Source organism: Prionailurus viverrinus, chromosome B3, assembly GCF_022837055.1.
Source record: "Prionailurus viverrinus isolate Anna chromosome B3, UM_Priviv_1.0, whole genome shotgun sequence".
Taxonomy (NCBI): Eukaryota; Metazoa; Chordata; class Mammalia; order Carnivora; family Felidae; genus Prionailurus; species Prionailurus viverrinus.
Window position 1 is genome coordinate 137,507,985 of NC_062566.1, and position 27,978 is coordinate 137,535,962.

At 48.3% G+C, this 27,978-nt stretch overlaps 2 protein-coding genes across 3 annotated transcripts in view; one reads left to right on the top strand and one right to left on the bottom strand.

Annotated features, from left to right (window-relative positions):
• The window catches only part of SETD3 (SET domain containing 3, actin histidine methyltransferase), an 80,191-nt gene extending 58,845 nt beyond the window's left edge, over nt 1-21,346 (bottom strand). Inside the window, exons 1-4 of one of the 2 annotated variants that reach the window (XR_007152901.1) lie at nt 21,184-21,346; nt 5,944-6,053; nt 3,820-3,912; nt 1,182-1,330 (exon numbers count right to left, since the gene is read on the bottom strand). Coding sequence is in view for 1 of the 2 variants with exons in the window: in XM_047862225.1 (XP_047718181.1) it covers nt 1,182-1,330; nt 3,820-3,912; nt 5,944-6,046 (345 nt within the window). In the remaining variant the exon portion in view is untranslated. The remainder of the gene's footprint in view (nt 1-1,181; nt 1,331-3,819; nt 3,913-5,943; nt 6,054-21,183) is intronic. The other variant, XM_047862225.1, reaches the window with a different exon arrangement.
• A 153-nt stretch (nt 21,347-21,499) lies between these two features.
• Nucleotides 21,500-27,978, top strand: part of CCNK (cyclin K) — a 30,316-nt gene continuing 23,837 nt past the window's right edge. Inside the window, exon 1 of the mRNA XM_047862719.1 lies at nt 21,500-21,922. The gene's annotated coding sequence lies outside the window, so the exon portion shown is untranslated. The remainder of the gene's footprint in view (nt 21,923-27,978) is intronic.

The window sequence follows — 27,978 nt, forward strand, 5'->3', positions numbered from 1 at the left end:
GGCCTCCTCCCGATGTCAACCATTTAACTATGTTTCCGTGTGTCTCCTTCCTTACTATAGATTATAAGCATCATGAAGGAAGAGACCTTGGGATTTTATTTTTTCCTTTGGAAGGCTGCTATGATAACGAGCAAGGGAGGATTCACATACTACACATTTAATAGCGTCAAATAAACCAGTCTACGTTGTATCGCTGTATCAATGAAAGGCTAACTACAACTTGACCAAAAATGTTGCCTGAGGTTTGAGGGGCCCGAATAAGTAACAGTCACTTCCTCCATGCACGTTCTGAACCCACTGAGAGAGACACAAGACTACAACAGATGGTCACCCAAAATATCACCTACCGAATCCCAGAATTAGACAGACTCCCCCACCTAGTTCCAGGCAGAACTGGAGCCCCACGGGCCTCCCCACGTGCCGCCTGCCCCTGTAAAGCTTACAGAGTGGAGAGAGCACAGCGGAAGGGATGCACGTGGGCAAGCAGCTCCCACCAAGAAAGAGGCCACGGCCAGCTCCTTCGCCCCAAGTCATCAGATTAAGCTATGCCTCCTGAGAGAGGCGAGTGAGGGGCAGAGAGAGGCTGGGAATGTCGGGGTGCAGCTGCCGCCTTCATCTGGAAAGTATGACCCAGAGCAGAGGAAAAGCATTTGTCCCTTTGAGCAGATTGTACTGCCCTTCCTCCTTCCCATTCAGCTCTGGCCGTGAGGCTTCAGCAGGTGGCACCACCAAGCACTCAGTCACCTTCGCCAGAAAACCGGTAAGCACCCGACACTGCCCGCCCTCCGCCCCACAGCCACTCTATCGCAGGCCCTGTGGCCACATCCATAACCGACCTGAGCCCACATCCTTCCGTTCAAGTCTCGAATCCTTTGAGGCTCGTTCTGTGACCTCCTAACAGGGGCTCTGAAACATGAGCTGACCTGCCCCAGGTCACTGGTTAGCAGCGTGGCTCCCAGGGAGGACGGACAGGAAGGGGCGGCCTCGCACACGGGCAAGGCTCTTCCAGGCCCCCGGTCAGCCTGGAGACCCCGCAGCAGGTCACGGAGTGCCGGCTGCAGGCTGCCTGTTCGCCTAAGAGGTCAGGGCAAGCCCAGACACCTGACTGCACGTCCCGTCCCCGCACGGCAGCACAGTCCAAGCACACGGAGGGCCCCCCGGACGAAGGGATCAAAACTCACCTTGATGTCTCTTGTTGCTCTCAAACCAAAGCCCTCTTCTTTGAAGTTGACCATTTCGAAACCCTCGACAGAGGCTCCATTTTCAGAGGCCCACTTCATTAGGTCGGGAAAGTAATCTTCTCTTTTTCCATCAAAAGTAACAGACAGACCTGTATCAATTCCATGTGTTAGAGAACAAGAGCTACGTTTAGGATCTATGGTTATTCCTTCTGCTCTCGGAAACTAAAAAAACACACACTGGAAATAGTGATAACGCTCCAATCTCGAAATCAAAACTCATCACCAGAGACAGGTGGTCACCACACCTACAGAGGTGACCATTTTGTAATGTACAGAATATCCAATCCCTATGTCATACGCCTGACACTAATACAATATCACGTCAGTTATGCTTTAGTGAAAAACTTTAAGAAGCTTAAAAAATAGACAAATTGGCTTAAAATTTTTTAAGTACAGTAAATTGGAAAAGGTGGAATTCATACAATGTTCTCTGATTACAGCACAATCAAATTGGAAATCAACAAAAGGAAAAGATCTCGAAAATCCCCAAATAGTTGGAAGTTAAATGGGACACTTCTAAATAACACACGGGCAAAAGGAGAAATCGCAAGGAAAGAAAAACAGAACAAACCTAATCACCGAACAGGCCCAGTACATAACCTAACCAGTGACAAAGAGGCGCGTTACGCCCCTAGACCCCTGGCGGTTACAGGAATGCGCTTGCTGTCACAGGACTGCTGACTGAGGAGCTGCGGGAGGCGAGGCACTGGCAGGGGGCGCAGGGGCTTCACCGCCTCGGTCGTAAGAGCAGCCCCCGCACCCCGAGTGCAGCGTGCCAGGTCTCATCCGCAGCTTTGCTTTAGCAAAATCCCCAGGGAGACAGAAATCGGCAGCTGGCACGGGCACAGGAGGCGTGTGTAGGGCTGGGCGCTACAGGCCTGGTCCTCAGAACGCAGGACCAGACGGTCTTGCACAATTCTGTCCAATGATCTGCATGAGGTGGACCATACGTATCACCGCAAATAAAACAAATGTAACACCGTGTTTCTAAAAATTCAAGTGGCCTGATACCATTTATGCAAATTTTGAAGATACCACTTACGACCATGTATTTTTATGGGGTTATGCGTGAAGTGGAAAAATATTCTCAGCAAAGACCAACTCCAGAGGGCAAGAAGGGAAGGCGACAGAAGCATGGGGCTTCAGCTCTGACTGCAGCGTGTATTTCTCAAAAACAATGAAAACAAAACACAGGATGGAGGGAGGGACAAGGTCAGACCAGCAGGTGGGAAGGAGGGGGAACCCGGCTTGGGGGACTGATCCAGTCTGGATGGGAGATTCTTCGGCGTTGTTGTGTTGTTTTTTGGCCTCTTCAGCATGTTTGAAATATTCAAAGACCTGAAGAGCCATGCTTTTTTCCAAAGCCGGGAAGAACCACTACTTGATGAATAAAGGGAGAAGAACGGGAGCTTCGAAAATGTCAGGAGCAAGGCGTGGAGTCCAGCCCAGGTGCCTGGAGTCACGTCACCGGGACACGGTCAATGGTCCCCTGGGTCTGTGAAGCAGGACGGCCGGGGGCCGTGCTGCACCACAGTGGACATGCAGGAGACTCGACTGTGTACGGACGCTCTTAGACAGAAGTCCCTCTTCGCTGAGAACTCAGAATGCTCTCACCTTCGTGTCAGTCGTAGTTAGCAGATTCTGCTGACGACAGACACTCAGGACGTACAAAACTTGTTCAGCTATCCACTGGGTGAACCGGGATCAGCACAGTCTACCACTTGGTGCAAATAAACACATTATAAAGGAACCTGTCACCATCTGGGGCCCGAGACCGTCTAACCTAAAGCCCGGAGGTTCGCAGAATTACACAGGACAGCAATAAAACTACCACTACGGAGAGCAAATAAAAAAACAAACCCTCTTGTGATTCACTTTCAGGGCAATGTACAAAAACGGGGTCTAAGAAGGTTCTTCTCACCCTTTAAAATGCAGGCTCCTTGTGTTTTTCCCTGCTACCTCCCATGTGGCCCTGCATACCAATCTTTTATTTTTTGTGCTTTATAGAACTAAGACAATAGACATATTGAATAGGCTTTTTCAAACTGACACTTGGCCCTGTCGCCGGCCTGGCTGAGAATCATTAAGACACCTGCTGAACACACCCTGTAAAAACACTGCTTTGGATATATAACTTCGCCTCTTATTTAACCAAGATTTGTTTGAGTTCATTGTTTGACTTCGATTAGTGCGTATTTGTGTGTTGATCACTCATGGCATTGTGCACCGACCTCAAACCCTAAAGGAAACACACTACAGAAAAACAAACGGCTCTCAACAGAGATTTCATAAAATACAGACAAACAGAAGTCGTGTCATCTTAGCGCCTGCATATGAACACTTTTCCCCTACAGCCGAACATTCTCACTCCTTCCAAAGCCGGCAGCCACACCTCAGAAATGGGACAGGTCCTGGGACAGCTGCCCAGCGCATCTCTCCCTAACTCCGGGCCCCTTCGCAGTGACCTTCCGCAGGCAGGAATGACGCCGGGTCCTTCACTGCCCTCATAAGCTTTCTGACCTGTGCCAAGTCCCTCCGTGATTTTATTCGAATACGATTACCGTTCTAGAAAATGTACCTTTTTGTTTTTTCCGTATTTTCTCGACGAGAGACCGGATCTGCACGTACTCCTCCCATTCCTTCCCCGGGCCGGGTGCGGGGCTACTGCACCCTGGAACACAAACGTCACGGCACTCAAACACTGTTTGCTTTCAACTTAGCCGGTCAGGCTTCAGCACAAAGAGGATTTGGGTATAGCTGCCACTGCTGCTTTACTTTTAATTGTTTTTTTTTTAAGTTTATTCATTTATTTTGAGAGACAACTGAGAGAGAGGCAGAGAGGGAGAGCAGGGGAGGGGCAAAGGGGGGGGGGGGAGGGAGAGACAGAATCCCAAGCAGGCTCCATGCTGCCAGTGCAGAACCCAACGTGGGGCTCAAACCCATTAACTGTGAGATCGTGACCTGAGCCGAAACCAAGAGCTGGACACTTAACTGACACCCACGTGTCCCTACCATTTTTTTAAAGTAGGCGTCATGGCCACCGTGGGGCTCGAACTCACGTCCTCGAGGTCAAGAGTCGCACACTCCCCCCAACTGAGCCAGTCAGGCACCCCCCTGCTGGTTCACTTTTAAAGGACAAAGGTACCACAGCCACGATGATAAACGTGACAGGTATAAATCAGGCGTACTTTTCAAAGCATATAAACCCTCTGAAACCATCCACATGCTTATTAACCTGGGGCCCGGAACCTAAGTGTGAGCACTGAACTTGCACTGACAGATGGTCCTCAGAATACACCTGTACGTGGGGAAATCTAAAAAGCTAGGCTATGATGCGAAGCATTTCCCTTTCCCTAAAAACTCTTCTAGGGGATCAAAAAAAAAAAAAAAAAGGCAACCTTAAAAGTCAACGTTTCTTTCTAGTTAAGCCCTAGAACAGTGGCTGTCTGAAGGAACCAGTTAAATCGGACATAAGGACAATTACTCAACAAACATTTCACACCCGTGTGTAAGGCTCTATATTAAGCACGCTCTGGAGGAGTCACAAAAGACACAGCACAGTCACTGCTGAAAAGGAAGCTGAGACTCTGCTGGAGGGGCCAGAAGCGAAAGGCAGCACTCAGACCGGTGCCGGGCGTTTCTGGAGGCTGTGCTCTGGGCACCCGGCCTGTCAGCGAGCTCTTTCCTCTTCAAACAACTGTAGGAGTTTAAAGGGAGCGCACTCTTCCCACGGCCACCCTCGTCTTCTGAGAAAAGAGTGTCTGTGGTAAATAACACCACCCAGCCCTAACCACGTGGACTCCTAACTCTTACGGCTAACCAGTCACTCTTCCATCGGCAAACACCGACGGAGGCCCCGGAATACAAGACAGGGCCTGTCCACAAGCTGCCCGCCGTCCGGTGGGGGACAGAGGAGGCAACGGGTCAGCACATCAGGGCTCTGCGGGGGCCCACGCTGTCCACAGGAGCACCCAGGGTGGGACCTGACCCGACTCGCTTGCTACCTGCTGCTGGCAAAGGAGAGACAGTTAAGCGTGCGTTTGGGGTTTGGCCTGTCACATAATCTGAACATACAAGGAAAAGGAGGCAAACGTAGGTAGTTAATACAGGGACCCCGGCCAAGTTTGAAACCTACATAGCACCAATTTAAATTCACAGTGAAAAAAGGAATTTACCAATTTATACTAACTTACTGAAGCAAGTACAGGCACTTAATAGACACTTAATGTCCTTGAACCAAGAAATCGGAAAACTATGACCAAATCCCTAAAACTAAAGGGGAGCCATTCTGACGAGGGAGCAGAGTTCCAATGGTTTGCTCTCCGGGAGGCCCGTTGCATTCGCCTCGCACTGCTGTGGACCCCGAGGCTCACAGGGCTTACGTGGCCCTGCCCACCGGGACCCAGGGGAGCCCCTGTTGTGGGCGGCTGCGCTAGAGAAGCTTCAGGTACACGGTTTCACCAGGGCCTCATTCCTCCCTACCCGCTGTCAATATCCCAGGTTTATTACAGCAGGGGAGAGTGGGGGTCAGAGCAGCTCCAAGAGTTGCCCAGCTCACGTGGCTAATAAGCCAGGATTTGAACCCCAGCCTGTCCCACTTCCTGCCTCGCCAGCCCAGAGACTGACCCATGTGGCCTGAGCATGCAGAGCGGAGAAGGCTCGCAGCCCCGCGTGAGGGCGGGGAGGCCAGGGGGGAACTTACTCTGTAACAGCTCACTGGTCAGGTTCAAGGTTTCCTTCGGCGACACACTTGCTGTGGCACCAGTGCCCGATTTCTGCGTTTTCACTCGACTCTTCTTACCCATTTTCTGACTACAGAGAAGAGAGAGGAAAGGCAAAATGCATTACGTTTCCAAAGAATCAAATCAAATAACGAAACACGGCACAGCAGCGGCTTAGCCTCGAGATGCTAACATTTTACTTCATGTGCGTCATATCCTCAAGTCTCCTTCCAGAAAAAGAGATGTGTGACAAGTATTAGTATTTGGAGGCTCCCAAACAAACAAACAAACGAAAAAATCGCTTTACTTTCTGGAAGAAAAGTTCCTTCCTTTTCACCTACAAAAACCATAGTAGAAGCAAATGTTACTCCGGAACATTTTCAAGTGACACAGCTTTTACCGTGCACACTCCAATGCTTACCCCCTGACACTACACAGAGAAAGATTTTGTATCCACAAGTGTAACACGAACCACCATACGGGCACAAAAACCTATATTCTCTCCCACTTTGCTTTAGAAGAATCATCGCCCGTTGGCAGCAACTGTATCATGAGCAGATTACGGACAAATGCTGAAGACATTTGAGAGCTCAAAGATGCTTCGGAGAGGTACTCTAACGCTGCCATTCTGTCTTGCTGGAGAAGTCAAGCCCGGGGTTTCATCCCAGGAAAGCGACGGCAGCCCCCCGCTGGAACAAGGTCTCCCCGCGCCTCCCCCCACGAGCCTGGTAGCCTCTCACAGGTAGGAGACGTGACAACAGTCCACAGCAGGTGACACAGTGGGACACAAAAGCACCAACAGCATGCTGGGCACAGACTGTGAGAGGATGTCTCATTAAAAAACACACGTGTATTTAATGTGTATTTTTGAGAGAGAGAGAGAGAGAGAGAGAGAGAGAGAGCATGAGTGGGGGAGGGGAGGAGCAGAGAGAGAGGGAGACACAGAATCTGAAGCAGGCTCTAGGCTCTGAGCTGTCAGCACAGAGCCCGGTGTGGGGCTCGAACCCACAAGCTGTGAGATCATGAAGTCGGACACTTACCTGACTAAGCCACCCAGGTGCCCCTGAAAACGCTTTATAACAAGAAGCCTCAAGATGTGCCTTGAAGAAAGTAAGGGATTGGGATGGGTGGGGCACTCCCAGGCAAGGGCAGGAATGAGGGAAGTACGAGGGGGCCCCGGGGGGGAACATGCCTGGCTGGAGAGGTGGCTCCCTGTGATCTTAGCACCCGCCCCCTGCCCCCACCGTGAGTCGGCCACCTGAAGGAGGCTACAAGCGCCCTGAGGAGTCTGGCCCAGGCGTTCCTCCTCCAGAGAGCAGCACTTCAGGACAACAGCCCAGCAAGATGGAGAGTGCTCAGCCAAGAAGCTACTGCAGCCATCCGAGCACTGATCAATGACCGACACTGCAACGCTGCTCCACGGAGCCCTCCCGAGTTACATTTAACCCAAAGGGGAACCAGAAGGCATGCTCTGCCCCATTTATTTTTACAAAAGGAAAGGACTCTTGTAGTGTGGAGATGAGGGATGGGATAAAAGGTTGCAACGTCACACTCTCCCACCGCAGAGATGATCCCCGACCTCATCTGAACGGAAGCCAGGCAAATATGGCCCATGTGCTGAAATAATAGAAAATCGCACACCCTGACTAGGATAGGTTTCTTCTCTTATGTATCTAACACGTGGGTATAATGTGTAACTTTATGTATCTAATAAGTCTTCTTAAACAGTGTGCCCTACACAGTGTATGCCATCCTGGAATCAAAAGGAACAGGTAAAAATACCTAAAACTTTTGCAGCAAGGAATTAGTTGCTTTGAGATCAAAAGCAGAAAAACAAACAAAAAACTGGGGGGGGGGGGAGGACGGAAGCAGGAAGAGCTTAAGCCCCTTTTCCTGAACTTAAGGACTAGCTTCTGAAAGGAGAGAGATGCTCCCCACGCGCACATGTCGCTTGCTCACGGCCAAGCCGAAGGCACAGCCTGATTGGAGCACCTCCCATTCTTCTCTGCATCTCGGGCTCTCTGTCCACTGAGAGCATGTCTGGCAGGAACCACTGAACCTGACCACAAATAACTAAACATACCCAGGAGTCTAGAAAGATTTCTTTTAGGGTGGTGATTTTTTGTATTCTTTTCTTCCTTTTTTTTTTTTTTTAAATTGAAGTGCAGCTGACATACAATATTATATTAATTTCAGGTGTGCAATTTAGCGATTCAACATTCGAATACATGGCAAAGTGATCGCCCTAATTCTAGCTGCCACCTGCCACGGTGCAAAGTTGTTACAGTATTAACAACTCTATTCCCGGTGCTGTAGTTACATCTCTGTAACTTACTTGTTCTATAACCAGAAGTCTGTCCCTTTTAATCCCCTTCCTCTATTTTACCCATCCCCCTGCCCCCAAAGGACTTTAATGACACTTCTAAATACAGCTCCGTGGGAAGAGCCATAGGAACCAACCCCCGTGAGTGGTGGGCTTGTTCGGCCTCTCCCTTCAGTCCTGCTGGCAAGCCTCTCGTGTATCAGGCTCCAAAGAACTTAAGAACATCACTTTGGGGGTGCCAGGGTGGCTCAGTCAGTTAAGCATCTGAGTTCTGCTCAGGTCATGGTCTCACAGATCGTGAGTTCGAGCCCTGCATCAGGCTCTCTGCAGTCAACACAGAGCCTGCTCCAGATCCTCTGTCCCCCTCTCTCTCTACCCCTCCCTTGCTCGTTCGTTTTCTCTCTCTCTCTCAAAAACAAATAAACAAAAAAATCAAAAAAAAAAAAAAAAAAAAAGAACATCACTTTGATGAGGCGCCCCAGGCCCTCCCTTTCTCCTAGCAGACCTGGGGAACATGAGCTGGAGACAGCCATGCTCTCACGCACCGGCCCTCACCGTGTGCGGACCCACCACCAAGCAGGCCTCTTGATTCTGCCCGCAGCCCCTTACCTCCCGCAGATCCTCCTGCAGGGACCCCCCAACTGCCATCACTCCCAGCATGGAGATACCTGTCTGATACGCTGATCATTAATTAAAAGAGCAGCACTGACCCTTACGTGCAGTACTTACACTCTGCAGGTGATGGGCTAAGACAGAACTCCTCATTTGATCTCCCTAGACCCCTCTATCATCCTCATCTTTAAAAACACTTTTTTAATGTTTATTCATTTTTGAGAGAGAGACAGAGAGAGAGAGAGAGACAGAGAGAGAGACAGAGAGATGGCGTGAGCATGGGAGGAACAGAGAGAAACACACAGAATCCGAAGCAGGCTCCAGGCTCCGAGCTGTCAGCACAGAGCCCGACGCGGGGCTCGAACCCACAAACCGTGAGATCATGACCTGAGCCGAAGTCGGACGCTTTACCGACTGAGCCACCCAGCACCCCTCATCTGCATCATTTAGATGACATTCTCAGAAAGGTGAAGTCCTTCAGCTTTGTCCAAGGTCACTGGCTCCCGAGCTGGGCCACTGCCCTGCTGCTGTTGAAACGCAGAGCAAAAGCACAGGGCACTGCAGGGGGCGGGAGGGCTAAAAGGTCTTTCCAGACCCGACGCCCAACAACACCCTGCCAAGCGCCCACACCCCTGGATGTGGCCTACTGCCACCTGCTCCGGCCCACCTCCTGAATTCACCTCTCGCTTACATTTTGACACCAGCCTTTTACATGTCTGGGCCCAAGGCCATCCCTAACACGCAAATCCGCCCCGTGCTGCCATCCCTGCCACAGCACTTCAGGCTCCAGCAACAACAAGGACACCCAGTCCCTCGTATGGGTGTCATCGCACACCTCTATGCCCTGTCCCGCTATCTCGCCCACCTCACCCCTTGCCGCCATTACTTGAGTCGCCTGTGCAGTAACTCACTTCCTCTAAAAGCCCTGCCCAGGCATCACCTCTAAAGCCTTCGTGATCCTCTGAGCTGCAACAGCCCCTCCTCTGTGCCACTTCTCCCACTACTGGCTCTCACTGCACTGGAAGTCTTGCTCACACGCCAGCTTTCCTCCTGGACAACGGGCTCCTTGGGGCACCATGTCCTATTTCCATTTGTGTCCCCGACACCCAGCCCAGAACCCAGCCCAGAGCAGGATGTCTGCATACGGTGCTCATGAGCTTCCAGGAAAAAGAATTCTCTCCTTGGGCAGTTCTTAGGTCAAAATCAGTATTGCTGAAGCTCCCACCCGAGTTTCTGTCTCCTCAGAACGTTAGGATGACGTCTAATTTCTCCTGCAGGTGAGAGACCACTAAATATCTGGTCACAGTGATTTGAAAACACAATAGATTCCTTTGGCAATAATACTCTACGGTGGAATACTTAAAACTCAATTGTTCTCATGATTTCTTTCCCTTACGCCAAAAAACTGCCGGCTTTTAGAAATGAGTCATAGGTGTAGGAATACAACGCAGGTCAAATTTCCAAACACATCGGTCAATTAGCACCAGGGAGAACAGGTACCTGGAACATACTCTGCAGAGGCCAGGGTGGGGGGCGGAGCTATGTTTATAGAAGCAGTCACTGAAGCCCAAACCAGTTAAGACTTTTACCTCCAGTTCCTCCCATCCTTACGGCTTCATCTCCCTGCCTCCAATCTCCTTCCCCAGCACACGTGGACAGCTAGCCTTTACAGATGGAGGCATCAAGTGCCTGATAAGTGCTCGGCCACTGCCGGGAGGTATCGACACAGCCAGCACTCACGGAGCCTCCCTCGTGCGTTCCCAGTCCTAGCTGTCCCCAGCAAGGGACCAGCATTTCGACTCTAGTATCATACCTTGTTTTGTCTGTTCCCGAACTTCCCATAACAAATACGTAGACTTCTTTTGCTCGACACAAGGTCTTTACACAGCTCACAGGGTGGTCCCACCTCCCCAGCACAGCCCTCAAGGTCCATCACACCTCATCTCATCTCATCCGGCTGCCTTCACTCTACCCCTCACCTCTTCACACGGCACACTCCAGGGATATACTCATTCTCCCCGTTTTCTAGAAAGAAGCTATCCTCCACTACCCTTTTCTCACCTCCTGGCAAAATGTTTCACAAACTTCAAGACTCAGCCCAAATACCCCCAAGGTCCTTGAGGAAAGTCTAGGATCCTCCATTAATTTCATAGACTTGAAGCCATGAATGTCAGCAAGAATGAGTCAAGTTCAAGGTGATGAACAGATGCTAAAGTCCTGGATTACCTTGAGATTCAGTCTTTTGTGACTCTTTTTGGAGTGTTTCCCTCCCACAGAGATAGAGACCCTCATGGAGAGAAAGCTGCTCGCTCAGGAGAGGCAGTAAGAATCTTACATACAGGCATCCACTCACTTCATCTTAATTAAGGTGGGAGGGTTGTCTGTCCTTGTCTCCAGGGACCATACCTACTTAGGGTACAGGGTCATAGATCCAGGCCAGGGTTTAATCTGTCCTCCTGGAAAATAGGTTTGCACCGACCCCCTCTTGGAAAGCTCCCCAGCTGACCTGGACTTGCTCTGCCTGGGAGCCCCCACTGCTCTGGGGCCCCTGTGCCCTTAATCAGAGGTGGTTATGGCCTTGTTGCCGAGCCTTCAGTTTGCGTGAGGAGCTCAAGATTCTTTTTTTTTTTTTAAGTTTATTTATTTTTTGAGGGGGGGGGGGGAGGGAGGATGGAGGAGAGAGGCAGAGAGAGCGGAGGAGACAGACAGAATCCCAAGCAGGCTCCGCGTTGTCAGCGTGAAGCCTGATGCGGGATTCAAACTCGTGAACCATGAGACCAAGAGTAAAAATCAAGAGTCGAATTCAAGTCAGAGGCTTAACGGACAGAACCACCCAAGCGTCCCAGGAACTCAAGACTGTGAAGGGTGGGGTTCTCGGCACCCGGTTCTACGGCCCAGCAGCCAATCGTCTGAACTCGTACGGCCATCGGTGTCTGTGACATTTGTTTACTTCTAGGTCAGATGTGGCTTAGCGCCAGTTCTAATCTCTGTAGGAAGCCCCTAACTCACGGTATACCTGGACGGCACAAGTCCCACATTTACTTCTTTTCACCCCAAAGACCATCAGGCTCTCTCCCCGTTTGCCAGCTCCCTGCACACTGCCCTCCCTCAGCCCCTGGCCTGGCGGTCATTCCCTGATCCACACTCTGTCCTCCATCACTGAGGCCTACGGGCCTTTACCCCATGGTGGCCGTGTGTCTGAGTCTTGGCTAAGACCCCACCTCACCTGTGGTCGCCCTCCCTGCACTGCCAGGGCCCAGCTCTGGAGCCTCCGTGGCCTCACCCACCGCAGCCTACGTTACCTTCGCACCCGTTTTATGCACCGTCTCGTGGCAGAAATACAACAAACCTTCCGTCTCTAAATTACCTGTAGGTGTAGTTATCGTGTCATGGACGCAGATGAGGGTCAAGTATCTGTTCAATGAAAGAAAATCTTTGGATATCATTTTGGTTAGTATTGCCCGTGGGTAAGATTTACTTCCCATCACAGCAGTACGATTTTGCGTCAAAGCACCATTTCCGTATATTCCCCCACCAGTGAATAAAACATCAGTCAAAATGCAACATTGACTAAATATTTATCTACTGCTACTAAAGAACTAAGAAGAGGGGTGCCCGGGTGGCTCAGTCGGTTGGGCGTCCGACTCTTGATCTCAGCTCAGGTCACGATCTCATGGTTCATGAGTTCAAGTCCAGCATCGGGCGTGAAGCCTGCTTGGGATTCTGTCTCTCCTTCTCACTCTGCCCCTCCCCTGCTCGTGTGCACATGGCACGCATGCACGCGCGCACTCTCTCTCCCCCTTTCAAAACAAATAACTAAAAAAAAAAAAAAAAGAAAGAAAAGAAAAAGAACTAAGAAGACTCTTAAAAGTAAATATATAAATTTTTATATATGCATAAAATATATGGAATTCACACTTGAAGTTAAAAGTGTCTTTCAGGAGTCCATGGTTTATCATTAGAAAAGCTTTAGTGTATTTTTCACAACAGAAACTCCCTGATAAACACAAATGCAAGAGTTTTTAAATGTTTTTGGTCTCTCAGAAAGCAACAAAGCAGCGATGAGTCCACTTCCAATAGAAAAAGAAAAAAGAAAAAAAAAAGGGGGTTATGGCCCAAGCACAGCTTGAAGCTCTGTGAGCTATTGTGACCAGGGGCGCAAGTGTCCGCATGGGGCTCTGCCCTGGTCAGACACATCCCTGTCACAGCCAGCAGAGAGCGCGCTGACGACAGCCATGCCATGTCAGGGAGCTTAAACACGGCTGTGACTTGGCCAAGAGCCCACAGCCATCAAACCGTGGACCCACAGCTTCCAACCCGAAATGTGTATTACTCCCAACACTGAGGCAGGCTCTGCACATAGATGCAGCCAATGAACCACCTGTCCTGCGTCTGCGTGCCCAGGACTACGCCAGCTGTGGGGGAACACAACATGAAGGCAGGCCAGACGTGCGGGCCTCAAGGACGATGCGGTGCAGAAACAAGACCCAGCATGCACAAGTCCTCAAAGACCTAGGAGAAGGAGCTAGAGAGGGCCAAGGAGCGAAGTACAATTAAAGGAGGACTACGCTTCAAGATGCAATTTGAGAAGATGCTAGAATCCAGTCTGAGTGGTTTCCTAAATTCAACCCCTTCTGCCTTTTTTAGCTAACAATGTTGATTTCCTCCACCTCATGGATTGGAAATAAGTACTTACCCTTTCCATTTATGATTCAAGAATGTGTTACACACAATGAGTAATTTTCATTGTGGTTCAGCTGATCTGGGGCTAGAGCCCAAGTTTCAACAAATGAACAGGTAGCCTGAACATCCTTTGTGCCCCTAGCAGATAAAAACCACCTACCAGAAATTCATCAAGTTCCTACGGAGACCAAATATTTATCTCCAATATTTATTTCAAAATTTATATTAGAAAGATATAAAGAGGTCTAAATTAAGTATGTGTATACACATTTACACACATACAGATACTCAAGACAAATTCCAATTATTACCCTGAAGGTACAACACCAATTGAAAGGGTTTTTTTTCCCCCAAAGTTTAGACTGAAAACTGGTATCATTTATAAATTCTTATGGAATTACCTGGAGACAAACCAAAGTAAACAGTCCAAAAAGAATTCAAACAATACTTAAGACAAAAGAAACTAAGTGGGAAAGCAATACAGGATTGATAGACAAAGCCATTCTACAAACAATTATACATACAGTCGTTCAAAGGAAGGGGCATCTGTAAGAAGGAACAACAGCAAGCCAGGAGTTTCACTCCTATCTATGCTTCTTCACCATGCAGATATTTTAACCATCTATAGAATCCTCAAAATGCAGCTCTTTAAGACACCATAAACTATTTAGTAAAACCACCAACAATCTCTCCACTTAGTAGATAAAACTGACCTTAGTAAAGTATAAAATAAATGGAATATTCAATTATTTTAATTGCTAACTAATATGCGTCTGGTATCTGTACTCAACAACCACTCCTGACCAAGCAAGCGATTTTTCTATATATAATCTGTGCGGTGGAATAGAAAGTCAGGTTGGGGCACCGGTCGGTTGAGCATCCGACTTCAGCTCCGGTCATGATCTCAGAACCCGTGGGTTCGAGCCCCACGTCGGGCTCTGTGCTGACAGCTTGGAGCCTGGAGCCTGCTTCAGATTCTGTGTCTCCTTCTCTCTTTCTCTCTCTCTCTCTCTCTCTCTCTCTCTCTCTCTGTATGTCCCTCCCCTGCTCACTCTGTCTCTTTCTCTCTCAAAAAAATGTTTAAAAAGTAGTCAGGAGAAATTAGGCAAAGCACATTTAGACAACTTGGCTGACAGGAGGGGGGCAGTGAGGAAGGGTGCTAGGCACTTTATACCCACTATTACAAAGTCTAGCTTGAGTACACAGAACAGAGACAGGATTCAGCTGGGTGGTTTTTGAGGGTTTTTTTTCCTAATTCTAAGTGGGAAGTATAGATAAATGTGTATCTTTCCTGAGTTGCTTTCAGCTAAACACAAATAGAATAAACATTTCTGATTACATTTTTTGGCAATCTATCCAGAAAGTTTGAGCTCTAACCCAGCATCTCCTGTACCTACCCAACTTTACAGCTGGACTGACTGTAGCAGAGAATTGTCCAAGGCTTCCTCCTACCTCAGGCACCCAGCTGTAAATGTACTTGAAGGGAGTGAGAGAGCCGGTCTGATCTCTGTGCAGGAAGAAAAGAAGCTCACAAAAATATCTGGCAGGCCATTAGGATCAGATTACTACATTCTGAATTAAATACACAAATCATAGGATGATGGCTTAGGAAAATGAAAGCACTCTCAAATTGGAAAGTATTGAAGTGTGCAATGTTTTCTCTCCTCCAGAAACTGATAATGAACACGCGGTCCCTGCACCACATGCTACCGGGTTAACTGAAACTAACACGTATGGGAAATATGTGCTCTCTCCCTACAGTGGCAGGGCCTATTAGCAGGTTCAAGCCATACGAACCCTACCGGTTTAAGGAGATACCTGGCACCCATCATTCCAGTCCCTATCGAAGGAGGTACCGATGTGCCACAACTCCGAAGTACCAAGAGGTCAAGGCAAGCAGGCAGGCAAGAAGGGTTAGCCTCCTTCAAGCCAAGTTTCAAGCCAGTAGCTACTAAAGTAGCAGGATGAACGCAGCCCTGTAAATTGCATGTAAGTAAAATCTCAATCTCTGTACAGAACAACTTACAATCTATAAGCAGACAGGGACAGGTAGATACACACACATTTGAGATTTAACAAAATACACACGTTTCTTGCTTTCTACAGTGTTTTTTGCTAATTTCCCACTAATTTACACAGTAATTTTAGAAATGCTTAAACCACTTCTGATTGACTTTTCAATATATAACAGTTTCAGTTTTAAACTGCTGTTGAATTAAACTGTAAATACACTTAAAATGAGGCTCCTATTTAAAGGAAGCTGAAAAAAAAAAACCTCTCAGAAAGCAAAGAATCATTTGGTATCATGAATAATCATTTCTTCCATGTCTTTCTAAAAGAAAAAAGAAAAACGTTAAGTGAAGAAACAGCTGTAATCCGTCAAGAAATTACCTTCAAACCACCCACATTCCTCCCCTAAGATTTGAGATTCTAGAACTGTGGAATATGGAGCTTGGAAGAGACTTTTGGGGTTATCTGTGTTAATCCTCGGCCCCGCACATGTTTAAAAGAACCCCACCCAGGGTCATGAAGCAATGACAGTCGTCAAAGTGCACCGCTATCCACCGCCATGAATTCAGGTCTGAAAACGCTGGAGAGGCAGGGTGGAGGGTGTTGTGACTAAGAAACGCACTACTTGAGGCTTGCTGCTGCTAAGGGCAGGGACAGAGCGAGGGACAGAGCGGAGGTTCTGCGGGCACTCCTGTGCTTCCCAGGGCTGAAGCTGCTAACCGCCCGCTGCCGCGTGCGCATTTCCAGGTTGTGAGCCACTCCAGCACTACGTTGTTGGAAAGGTCATCGTCTCCTCTGACCTGTCCCCCACTTCTGCCTTTCAAAGAGAAACGACTACCCTTCAAATTTTTGAAGACAGCACTCTGTTCCCCCACAAAGCCTTCTCTTCTCCCGGTTTAACATACTCCTTCTCAAAAGTGGACAAAACTCACTTAGGTATGTTCAATGAAGTTTTTTCTCCAGGCAACAAAACCCTTCTGATGAGCTCTGAGAGGGGCACAGTTCAGTGGGGATTGTCTTCCTGGAACTCGAATCAAGGGGACCTTAGGATTACGCCTGAGACTGCCCGGGCTTTTCTACGAGTCAAGTGAACAAAGGAGTGCATTCATTTGTTCAGTGCACATTTCTCGAGTATCTAATCTGAAAGGCACAGATGAGTGACACACAGTCCCACAGCCTTGAGGACAAAATGACAATCAACTGAAACCTTTGTTACACAAACGGATTTTCAGCAAGACAAGACGTGCTGTATCAAGTCATGCTGTCATTGTTTGTTTCCAGTCCACTGTCACCATCACCCCTGCCACACACAATGTCCTACGGCAGGTCCCCAACATGACTGTCTTCATCATGACTGCATCATTTGGGCACTTACTTTATCAGAAGCTGAGGGAGGCATTTCACACAATAGAAAGAGATAGAATCATACCCACTTTACAGATGAGAAAGTTGAAATTGAGAGAGGTTAAGAAACTCCACACAAGATGAAGACTCAGTTGGTAGCACAGCCTCACCAGCACACCCTGGTGGCAAACTTTACTGACACTCAATAGTGTTTCACGGATTCAGCTCAAAACCAACCCACTTGCGAAGGCTTGGAAGGCTGGTCATCGCCTCCAAAGTTCAAAATAACAGTATTCCCTCACAGTAGCAAAACGTACCACGTAAAGGTTTTACCTCTTCGGCCTTTTTCAGGTAGAGAGCCGTTTTGCTAGCCTTGTCCAAACAAATGGGAGTTGCCTCAGCTTCAATGGGAAACTTCCAAATAAGCCTCTGCCCAGTCCCGTGTATCCCACATTGATCTCTGCGATGCCACACTCATGTCAAGAAACTGCAGAAACCACTTAGAAACATGTAGCAGTGCTAAGCCATTACAATCAACACACGGAAAACTTCGTTAATCATTAGCCAATATGGCAAAAGCAACTTTAATGAGTATTTTTCAACACGAACCCTTCCTTTCTTTTAACTGTGCTCGCTGGAAAATTATTGATAGTGAAGAGTCAGGCCTGTTTACTGAGACTGAAAGCTTTAAATCACTCAGTCATGTGACTGTTTGCACCTTGCTAAATCCTAACGACTCGTGTCCTAAAAACGTGAAGAGTGAAACTCAGGATCGTAGATAGGTGATGAGCCTAAAACACAGCACATTTATTAAGAGTTCTATGTAGACACCCTGATTACATTCTCTGGACAATGCTTTAGTCCCTCTAGAAAAGAGTGAAAGCATTTCTTCCTGTTCTCTTTTCCCTGCCCGCCCTCCACACATCCCCACCACTGAAGCTAACGAAGTAGCAGGTTAAGATCTCACTCGGCTTGGTAATCAGCATCACTCAGATTCTTCTCAAAATCTTAACTTCAGGGTCGGGCTCGTCTTCCGTGGTCAGCCAAAAGTGTTTGGGCTTGTCTTGATTACTAATTAACTTCTACTTAGAAAGTACTAGAATAAGAAACAACTTCAAAGTCTTAACTTTGGTATTTGACTTTCATAATCATTTAGAATAATTTCTCTTCCACTCAAATGTATTTCAGTTGCAAACTGTCAATACTTGGGCTCGTACCTTTTGATTTACACCTGTTCCTTTCTAAAACCTAGAGGAGGGGCGCCTGGGTGGCACAGTCGGTTGAGCGTCCGACTTCAGCCAGGTCACGATCTCGCGGTCCGTGAGTTCGAGCCCCGCGTCGGGCTCTGGACTGATGGCTCAGAGCCTGGAGCCTGTTTCCGATTCTGTGTCTCCCTCTCTCTCTGCCCCTCCCCCGTTCATGCTCTGTCTCTCTCTGTCCCAAAAATAAATAAAAAACGTGGGAAAAAAAAAAAAACCTAGAGGAAATAAGAGTCTACACGGCTAATCTCTGGCTTGAGTTACTGGATGAATTTAACAACAAAAGTAGGACTTTTAATCTGGCCAATTCCGCTAACTAAGCTTTCTTTACATAATACTATCATTATGTTAAATAGGACTCAGAATGAACTGATATCCAAGATAAACATGTCTACGACCGCAGCAAGAGAAAAAGGATGCACAGCAAATCAAAATGTTCGTCAACGACAAGATGGGCCCAAATATAACGTGAGCAATTTGAGAAAACAACTGGCCACAGGCGACTTGCAAAGTGACCTAAGAATAAAGACATATTCACTGCTCTGTTAAAAAATGTTGAGTGCCACAGTAGTAAGTGACTCCGGTTCCTCTAATGGGGGAACAAGATCATGGCTCCATTCCCAGGACTTAGGTACAAAGAGAGGAGACGCACTGGAAGCTCTTCCTCCCCACCCCCGACAGAAGCACCATGCACTAGCCAGCAAACCAGTCTCTATGGGAAAAAAAACAAAAAAAACCAAAAACCTGCCAGTGAAAGATAGTCATCAAACTACACACAAAAAAGATCTACTATTATTAGCTGTGTTTCTAAAAGTTACTTCAGACTTGAGATAAGAAAAAAAAAGGAGACTATGTAATTCAAACATTTAAGGAACTGGAAAGCCTCAAAGTGAACCGACAGCCAATAAAAAAAAAAAAAAAAAGAATCCAGAGTAAGTCTCAGCTAGCAGGTAAGATTTCTGCTCCCAGGCCTGCTCACATTCCACAGGCCACAAACTGCGTACCTGGTTTTATTGAATTCTGTAACTGCCTACTAAATCCTTCCACCACCAGCAGGCCTTGGTCGCACTCAGGTTGGCACTTTCCTCCAGCTGTCACCCGTCAGGCTCTTCTAGACTCGAAAGCATCACGTTTTAAGGAGGCTGTTGTGAGCGCTCCTAACAAAACAGTTTTCCGGTGGTTGAACTTAAGAAGGGAAAAATGTTTCAGCACAACCTTTACATTTTCCTCATTTTCCAGCGGCTCTTCAAGCAAAGATTTAACCATTTAAAATGTGGCCTAAAATGCTTGCCATAGGGAAGAGAAGATCAGTTAAGTGTTACTTTCTTACTGACAATCTTACTGCACTCTTACTGACAGAACTGAACAGAAACTTTCATTTCCACTGCGGAAAATGTTTCAATCTTCAAGTCCAACACCAATGCCACTGCCAGGAACAAAAGCACCAAGAGAGGTCAGCAAACTGAGGAAGAGAAGGAAAGCAGCAACCATTTTACCCTCTCAGGATGGAGTAGCATTTCAGACGTTGGCTTACAGTTTTGAATAGGCTGAAAGGAGGGCAGGCAGGAAGGGGCAGCAGAAGGCTAAAAACTGAGGTTTGGAATTCCAATAAAGAGGTTGTTCTGTATTTGAGAACTTGGCTTTGCAAACTCCTTTCTGGGGCCAGAGAAAAACACTCCTCCTTAAATTGTTGGAACCTGACCAGAATATCAATCACAGCAGCCCCTGGGACTAATTTGGTAAAAGGCGGGATTGCACACACAGTAGCCTGCATAGGCACAATTTATCATGGTTCAAGCCAGTCTTGCCAAACTTTAACAGTGGAAAGCTGCGTTTATTTTGCTATATTCTTGAGTTAAATGCATTCACTTAAAATGGTAAGAAAAACCTCTCCAAGATTATTACTGGCTATTTCCATTTTGAAATAACCAGCGGGGTCAACTGAGAAGAAACACAGGGAAGGGAGAGGTATCGATTATACATGATAAAATTCACTTTTCAGTGTCCGGTTCTACGAGTTGGGACAAACGCATATAGCTGTGGAACCAACACCCACAATCACGCTAGGAGTAGGTTCATCGCTAAACAGTGAACTCGGAAGGTCTTGGAAGCAAAGTCACCTGTCAACAGACTTTAAAAGTACTTTCGCTTTTGAAATGACACGTCCCTCATCTGGAATCGCCAAGCAACACCCTGCAAGCGATCCTACACGTGCGGCTACGCGGCGGGGGCGAGGCCGCGCGGCGAGTGGCGCCCGCTACCCGGCGGCTCCCGTGCCCCGACGACAAGCTGGGCGAAGGCGGAGTCGCGGCGCCCGGCCGGAGCCGAGAGGAGGAAGAGTTTAAGGGCCGGAATGACAAACTCCAAAGCACCGAATTCTTCTCCCTAGTAGGGCGCCGAGCGTGTGGACCACGGCCAGGACGCGTGGGAAGACAGATGACCTATTTTCAACGCCTGTTTTTATAGCTGGAAAGTGAGAGAGAAGCAGGGGCTGGTCCCCGGGCGCACCTGACGTTTGGGGAGCGGAACACAGAAGCCACACAGCCTTCACCCGGGCGGCGGCGGGGAGGGAAGGAAGGAAGGAAGGAAGGGAGCGCGGGCCGGCCGCACGCACAGCCCAGCCGCCCAGCGCGAGCCGGAGCCGCCCGGGCCCCACCCGGCGGGCGCCCAGCGACCGGCGCTCCCTGCACCTGCCGCCGCCTCCGGGCCGGCCGGACGCCCCCGAGGGGCTGCGGGCCGGGGAGGGGGGACAGAGGCCGAACGGCGCCCCCACCCCCGACCCGCCGGGGCCCCGCATCCGGCCTTCCCGCCTGGCCCTAGGGGCGCACACCGCCGCCCGCACCTCGGGCGCCGGCCGACCGGCGGGGCGCGCGCAGAACCTGGGCCGAGGGGCGCCGGCCGGGGCGGGGGACGTCCTCACCGCGCTCGGGGGCGGCGGCGAGAGTCTGCCCGCGAGCCGCGCGCGCCGGGGGACCGCCGCCCGCACTCACCTGCCCGCTTGCCCCTTCGCGCAGCGGCGGCGGCGCCACACTCGGGCCCGGACCCACCGTCCGCCTCAACCAAGCCCCAGGCGGCGGCGGCGGCGGCGGCGGCGGCTGCGGCCGGACGGGAGGGGCGGGACGGCGGCCTGAGACGGCCCCGCCGCCGCGGCCCAACCCGGCTCCGCCCGCCCCCGGGCCCCGCCCCCGGGCCGCCGCCACCGCCGCCCATTGGCCCGCGGCTCCGACGCACGGGGGGCGCCCGTCAGCCAATCAGAAGAAAGTAGAGCTCTCCCAAGACGAAAGTGTCGCCAGTCTCTTCCCGGCCCCTCCCCACGGGTCAGCCGTCGCTGCGGGCAGGAGGAGGAGCCAGCCCGGGGGCGTTCTATTTCGGCAGTCCCGCCCCCCCCGGGGCGAGAGGGAATTCGGGAGCAACCGAACGTGCTAACGGAACTTGGACGCGGGAGGCGGGGCCCGAGGCGCCCTTTCTCCAATCAGCGCCTGGCGTGGGCGCAGCCCAGCCAATTGTGGCGCCGAAGCTGGCGGGGCCCAGGCCGTTCTGGCCCGCAGGCCCAATGGCTGGAGAGGAGGCCGTGCAGTACGGTTAGGGGTGGCTGGGCGGGGCCGCGCCCGGTCGCTTGTTTTTCGTCGCGGACGCAGCGAGATGACGTCGCTTCCCCGACATTCCACGTCCAAGATGGCCGCGGTTGGCGAGGAGAGACGTCGCTAAGGGGCTTGCCTGAGGCGAGGGGTGAGTGACCGACGGACCGCCGCTCACCTCCACTTCCCTGGAGGTCGGAGTAGGGTATGGCCATTTATCTTCGGCCATTGGCGGAGTCTCTTTTTCGGGATTCCGCCTCGCTCCGCTATCCCTGGTGCAAATCGAAGTTAGCGGGCGACGGCGGGGCTGCGGGTTGGGCTTCGAGAGAGTGTATGAAACACAGGAGCGGGGCAGGGAGGCCGACGCGGACCCTAAAACAGACAGCAGCCCTCGAAGTGAGGGGCGGCTAGGATTCGGGGACTTTCTAGCAGATGGGGAGAAGGGGCGGGAGGGGGGGCGCGTGCTCTTAAACGCGCGCGCAGCCTCTGAGCCGCACAATCGCAGTGTACCTCTATCTTCCCAGTTTATTTCGCAGCCTGCTGGTCTCTGTCGAGGTTAGGCCTGAGACTTACTCTCTACTCTACGTCTGAGGTACTCCGACTTTGGAGTCTGAAGAACCATGTAACAGGGTGGGACTAGAAATAAGGAAAAGGAACTTCCGCGATTAGGTTCGTTCTTGCCGAGACGTCGTCTTTACCGATCCTCTTCTGGACTGTTTGGTTTGTTATTAAAGCAGTTGTTCTTAAATTGAGGCGTAAGTCTGAGGTTGTCTGAAAGTGCTTGGACTGTTACCAGCGCCGAGCACGGTTGGTAACGCTCCCTAAACTTGGACTGCCAGTTAAACCGAGCTTTCGCGAAATCATCTGACGTTAGGCGCGACTTCTGAGAGCAGTTACTTGAGGGTGATCTCTTGTGGTTTTAAAGTAAAGTTGATAGTGATTATGTATCTCGTTCTAAATCGCTCTTTAGATGTATCTAGTATGATGCCTTTCATTTGTAGGCGCTCATTAAGGGTTTGTTTGAATGATGTTGCTAGAATGAAAACTCCATGAGGGGCTTTGTATCCTCAGCACCTAGAACACTGGGTGACGTATTGTAAGCTTTCTAGATTGTTGAATAAAGAATGGATGGATGATGGTAGTAATGGTGGTATTGGTAGACATTTTGGTTAAGATCGTTAGCGGCTTTAGATTGCTTGCTTGTTAAATAATCTTGACGGTAAATGTAAGAGTTATCCAGGATTATTTTATTTTATTCACAGTAACCACTCTTAGTGTCTAATTTTCAGGGTTTTTTTCCCCCTTTTGTCTCATTGTATTGTAATGCATCATTCAACCTTATTTGTTGATTCTTGCATAAAACATAATGGGTGTTTCGTTTTGAAAATGTAGTTTGCACCAACAAGCAATAAGGAAACATTCTAATTACTAAGGAGGTCCTTACATTTTAATGCCACTTCTGAAATTGAATGTCGTAAAGAAAAAATGGTTTTAGCCTACCTTACCTAGGGAGATAATGTTTGAAAGCAGTGAGTTCGCTGAAGAAGAAAAATGGTTTGTTTGCTGTCTCTAAGAATTGGGTAAGGACCAACAAAATGAAAAGGAAGTTCAAGGTAATGGAGGAGATCATAAAGAACTTCAAATTGGATTAAATTCATTTCATATTTTTAGGGTCAGATAAATGATATACCGGCATACTTGCAGGTAAAATTGTAAAACCACTGCTCATAGCTTTTGAGGAATCTGAAAACAACAGTTAATGGTGTAAGACTGGAATCTGGTAAATATCTCAGATTTTGCAGAGAGCAGTTAGGTTGATGGCTCTTGGATGCTAGAACTTGTTACTCTATTTTAAAGCCTTGGTTTTGTTTTTTGTTTTTAATTTTTAAATGTTTTTATTCATTTTTGAGAGACAGATACAGAGTGCAAACAGGGGAGGGGCAGAGAGAGAGGGAGACACAGAACCCGAAGCAGCTCCAGACTCTGAGCTGTCAGCACAGAGCCTGACGCGGGGCTCGAACCCACAAACCACAAAATCATGATCTGAGCTGAAGTCGGACACTTAACCAGCTGAGCCACTCTGGTGCCCTGTGTTCTAGAGCCTTGTTGGGAGAGCAGAAAGAGTTTGTGAGTACTTGGGAAAGGAGAGCTCATTCCCTCAAACTTGCAGAGTTCCAACTAAAAAAAAGCCAGCCCGATGACGTATGTCTAATTACTTGTCCCTCGAAGTTTGCTACCTTGGTGGTGAATGAGGGATTGCTAGGCATGGGTCCATTTAGGTTTCCTGAGGACACTGAATGTATCTCTTTTCCTGTCCTAGTAGACACAAGAGACACATGTACACTGGCTAAGGTCTGCTTGGGTGGATTTATGTCCATTGAAATTACCAAACCCCAAATGATTAATGGGTTGATGTCAGCCCGAAGACAGGTGTTTAGAGATGAGCTATAGGGCTCTGGTCTTGCCCCTACTCTGGTTAGCACCTTTTTTTTTTTATTGCCAACTTTAAATACATGAGGCATACTCCTCACATTAATAAATGTACTCAAAACCTGTAGCTATAAAGAATTCTTAAAGGTTGAAACAATAGGTCAAAATTAACAAGATGTAAATTTGCCAGGTCAAATCTACAAAAGCTCATTATGCATATTTGAGACGAGGAAGACCAGATTTGGGGGGAAAAAAGGTGGGGGGGTGGATTGTAGGATGTAATGTTCCATTTGTGGAAGCAAAGTGTAGAATCTTCCCCAGATTGAGGGAAAGCGATATTTTCATCTAACGACAAATTGTGGCTCTGCCATTTACGACCTTTGTGAATTAGGCAAGCTGTTTCATGTCTCTTTGGTTCTGGTGTCTCCACAATAAATTGTGAGAATAAGAAAATATAGCTTGCAGGCATGCTGTGTCTAAGTGGACACACAATGGACATGTTGCTGGGTATTGGTAATCTCCCTTCCCTCACTTACTATGAAGATCGTGTAAACAGTGTTTTCCGTTTTGGTTGCTAATGTTTAGGGGTTATCTTGAAACACTAAAAACCATGTTGAGAAAATAGAGATGTTTGTTTACCCTGGAGAAGAGAAGGGAATGGGAAAATTGTCTTCACATTTGAGAGGCAATCAGTAGATAAGGGAAAGGTAAGGATTCAGAGAGTTGTTGAAAGGCGGAAAAGTCAACGTTAAGACTAATACAAAAATAAAGGTGAACACTAGTTAGTGATACCTAGCAATGCCATAGGTAAACTATTAATGTTTTGTAATACTAATTTGTAAACTATTAATGTTCATTAACGAAAGTGGCCAAATGAAGGTTAGTGAGTGACTAAGTATTACTTATTTAGAGGGAATGAGAAAATTGAGTAATGACCTTCACTATTGCTTCCAACATGTAGGTGTCCAAATTCTAAACTTGAAAATGCATTTCTTCTTTCATCATTTAAAATGCTATAATCTAAAGCACATTCCTGGAAGATGTTGCTGAAAAGCTTTGACATGCCGCTTGTGTATTGAGAGATTTTTACTTGTGGTGCTCATAACCCTGAGCCATTTTCACAGTAATCATGAGCTGCTAATGAGAAAACCTGTAACTTTAGGGTCTTGTGAAAAAATCAATAAAGGGTAATAGGAACAGGGGTGTAGAACTGAGGTATGGACTTTTTCAGGGGAGTGAGGACTGTTTTGATTCTATTTATGTACATTTATTTTCACTTTCGTGTATTGTTTATCTGGCCCCAGAGTCTAAAGGCGCTCTCTCTCTGTCAAAAATAAATAAACATTTTACAAAAATTAAAAAATAAAAAGGGGGGGGGGGGCGCCTGGGTGGCGCAGTCGGTTAAGCGTCCGACTTCAGCCAGGTCACGATGTCGCGGTCCGTGAGTTCGAGCCCCGCGTCGGGCTCTGGGCTGATGGCTCGGAGCCTGGAACCTGCTTCCGAATTCTGTGTCTCCCTCTCTCTCTGCCCCTCCCCCGTTCATGCTCTGTCTCTCTCTCTGTCCCAAAAACAAATAAAACGTTGAAAAAAAAAATTTTTTTTTTAAAAATAAAAAGGGGGGGTGCCTGGGTTGGTTGAGCGTCCAACTTCAGCTCAGGTCATGATCTCATGGTCCATGAGTTCAAGCCCTGTGTCGGGCTCTGTGCTGGCAGCTCAGAGCCTGGAGCCTGCTTCGGATTCTGTCTCTCTCTCTCTCTGTCTCTGTCTCTGTCTCTGTCTCTGTCTCTATCTCAAAAAAAAAAAAAAAACATGAAAAATAATAATCTAAAGGCACTATGCTGGATTATTAGCCTGGGGTTTGGCCCCTGGCAGCAAGGTAAAGTAGGCAGAGTATATCTGTGGTTTAATAAAACCATGTAGGGAGCTTGTTTTCCACTCCTATGTCCCCCCCACTGGGTCCCGTCCCTTTTCCTCACTCCTCCCCTTTCCTCTCAGCACAGGCCTTCATACTCTATGGGGAGGGGGTAGCATTTATTTCCTCCCCCTTAAGTGACTTTTTTTTTGTTATCTTCCTCAAACTTTTCCTTCCCTCCTGTTTCAGAGAAAGAGCTTCCTCCCTGAGGTTAACTTTTTTACTATGCGTTTTATTATCCCTTGGCCATTTAACGCCTAGTGGCTTGTTCAGCCTCCTCTAGCGGCTCCTTCCCTTCTTGCCTCAGACATCTTTCACTCTCCTCTCCGCTGAGTAAACAAGAACCCTGTTTCATAGCCTGTTCATTCCTTTTCACAGTCTCCCTTCTGCCCCACTGCACTTGTGCAAAGGTTCTGCTATTTACGTATGTGTGTTTCTGCTCTACAGAGACAGTTCACATACCACACAAATCACCCATTTAAAATAGCGTACAAGCCAGCAGTCTTCAGTACGGAGTTGTGCAAACATTCCTATCGTCAACTTTCACTGACTCTAAGAACTCCCCACCAAAGTAACCTTTCCTTAATTCTTTGTTCTTTAAATTTTCTTCAGTGTTTGTCACTGTTAACTGCCACATCTGTCTCACAGCCCGTGTCCTTTGGTTTCTCTTGCAGTTGAAGTTACAAGTTTCCCACCTCTTGGACCATCCTTCCCTTTCTTTCCTTTGGAGATTTTTCTGCTTTCTCAAGTTCAGTCTCCAGACCTCTTTTTTCACTTTCCATCCCTCTGCCTGCCACCATGCCTTTAGTTGTCAGTTCTGTATGGAGGAATCCCAGATAGATATGTTCTTCCAGACTTCAGTCCTGTTTGTAGGTCTGATAGGTATTTCCATACAGATGTTTTGTGGGTTCTTCAAACCTACTATTTTTGGAACCCAAATTCTCCCTGCCCCAGGCCCCACCATCAAAACTACCTCCTTCTCCATTTTTCTTTTTAGTATTACCCTCTCTGTGAGGCAGACAAGCTGGAAATCATCTCTTGCCTTTATTTATTTATTTGCATCACAGCCCCGTGTGGTTCTTGCTTCTTGTCTCGGCATCATCTTGAGGGAGGGGGACGAGCCCTCATCAGGCGGTACTTGAACAGCTACTTTAGTCTAACTTGGTCATCTCCAAACAGCCCCTGCCTCATTCTCTGCCCCCTTACCATGCCTTCTTGTTTTTCATGGCACTTGCCACTCCCTGATAAATAGTAACATATTTGTTTCTCTTTGTCTCTGCCGCTAGGACATGAGCTTCCTAGAACATAAGCTTCAGGTAGAGCAAAGACCTTGCATCTCCGTTCCTGCTGTGTCATTGAGGCCTGGCTCATAGTAAATACTCAGCAAATATTTGAATGAGCAACTACATGCACAACTGTTGGGTCGATATATCTTAAAGTAGATGTTCCCAGCTAGTGTGCTGTGAATACATTACAGAGATTTTGAGATGATGATTCCCTCAACCAGTTGGCCAGTTGCTTTCTGCTCCACAAGAATGTGCATGGATGTTTGTTACTATTATTAAAAATGAAAAACTGGAAATATCTCAAATACTGTCCGTTCACAGTAGAGTGGATAAGTAAATTATGTTTTATTCATAGAGCACTGTACAACAGAGTTTCTCAACTTCAACACCGTCAACATTTTGGAACAGTTACTTCCTTGTGGAGAGTCGTTCTGCGCCTTGTAGATGTTCGGCAACATTCCTGGCCTTTACCCACTAGATGCCCAGCAGCAGCTCCCTAGTTATGATAGCCCAAAATGTCTGTAGACATTGCAAAGTGTTCCTGAGGGACACATTCACCCCTGGTTGAAAACCAGTGCT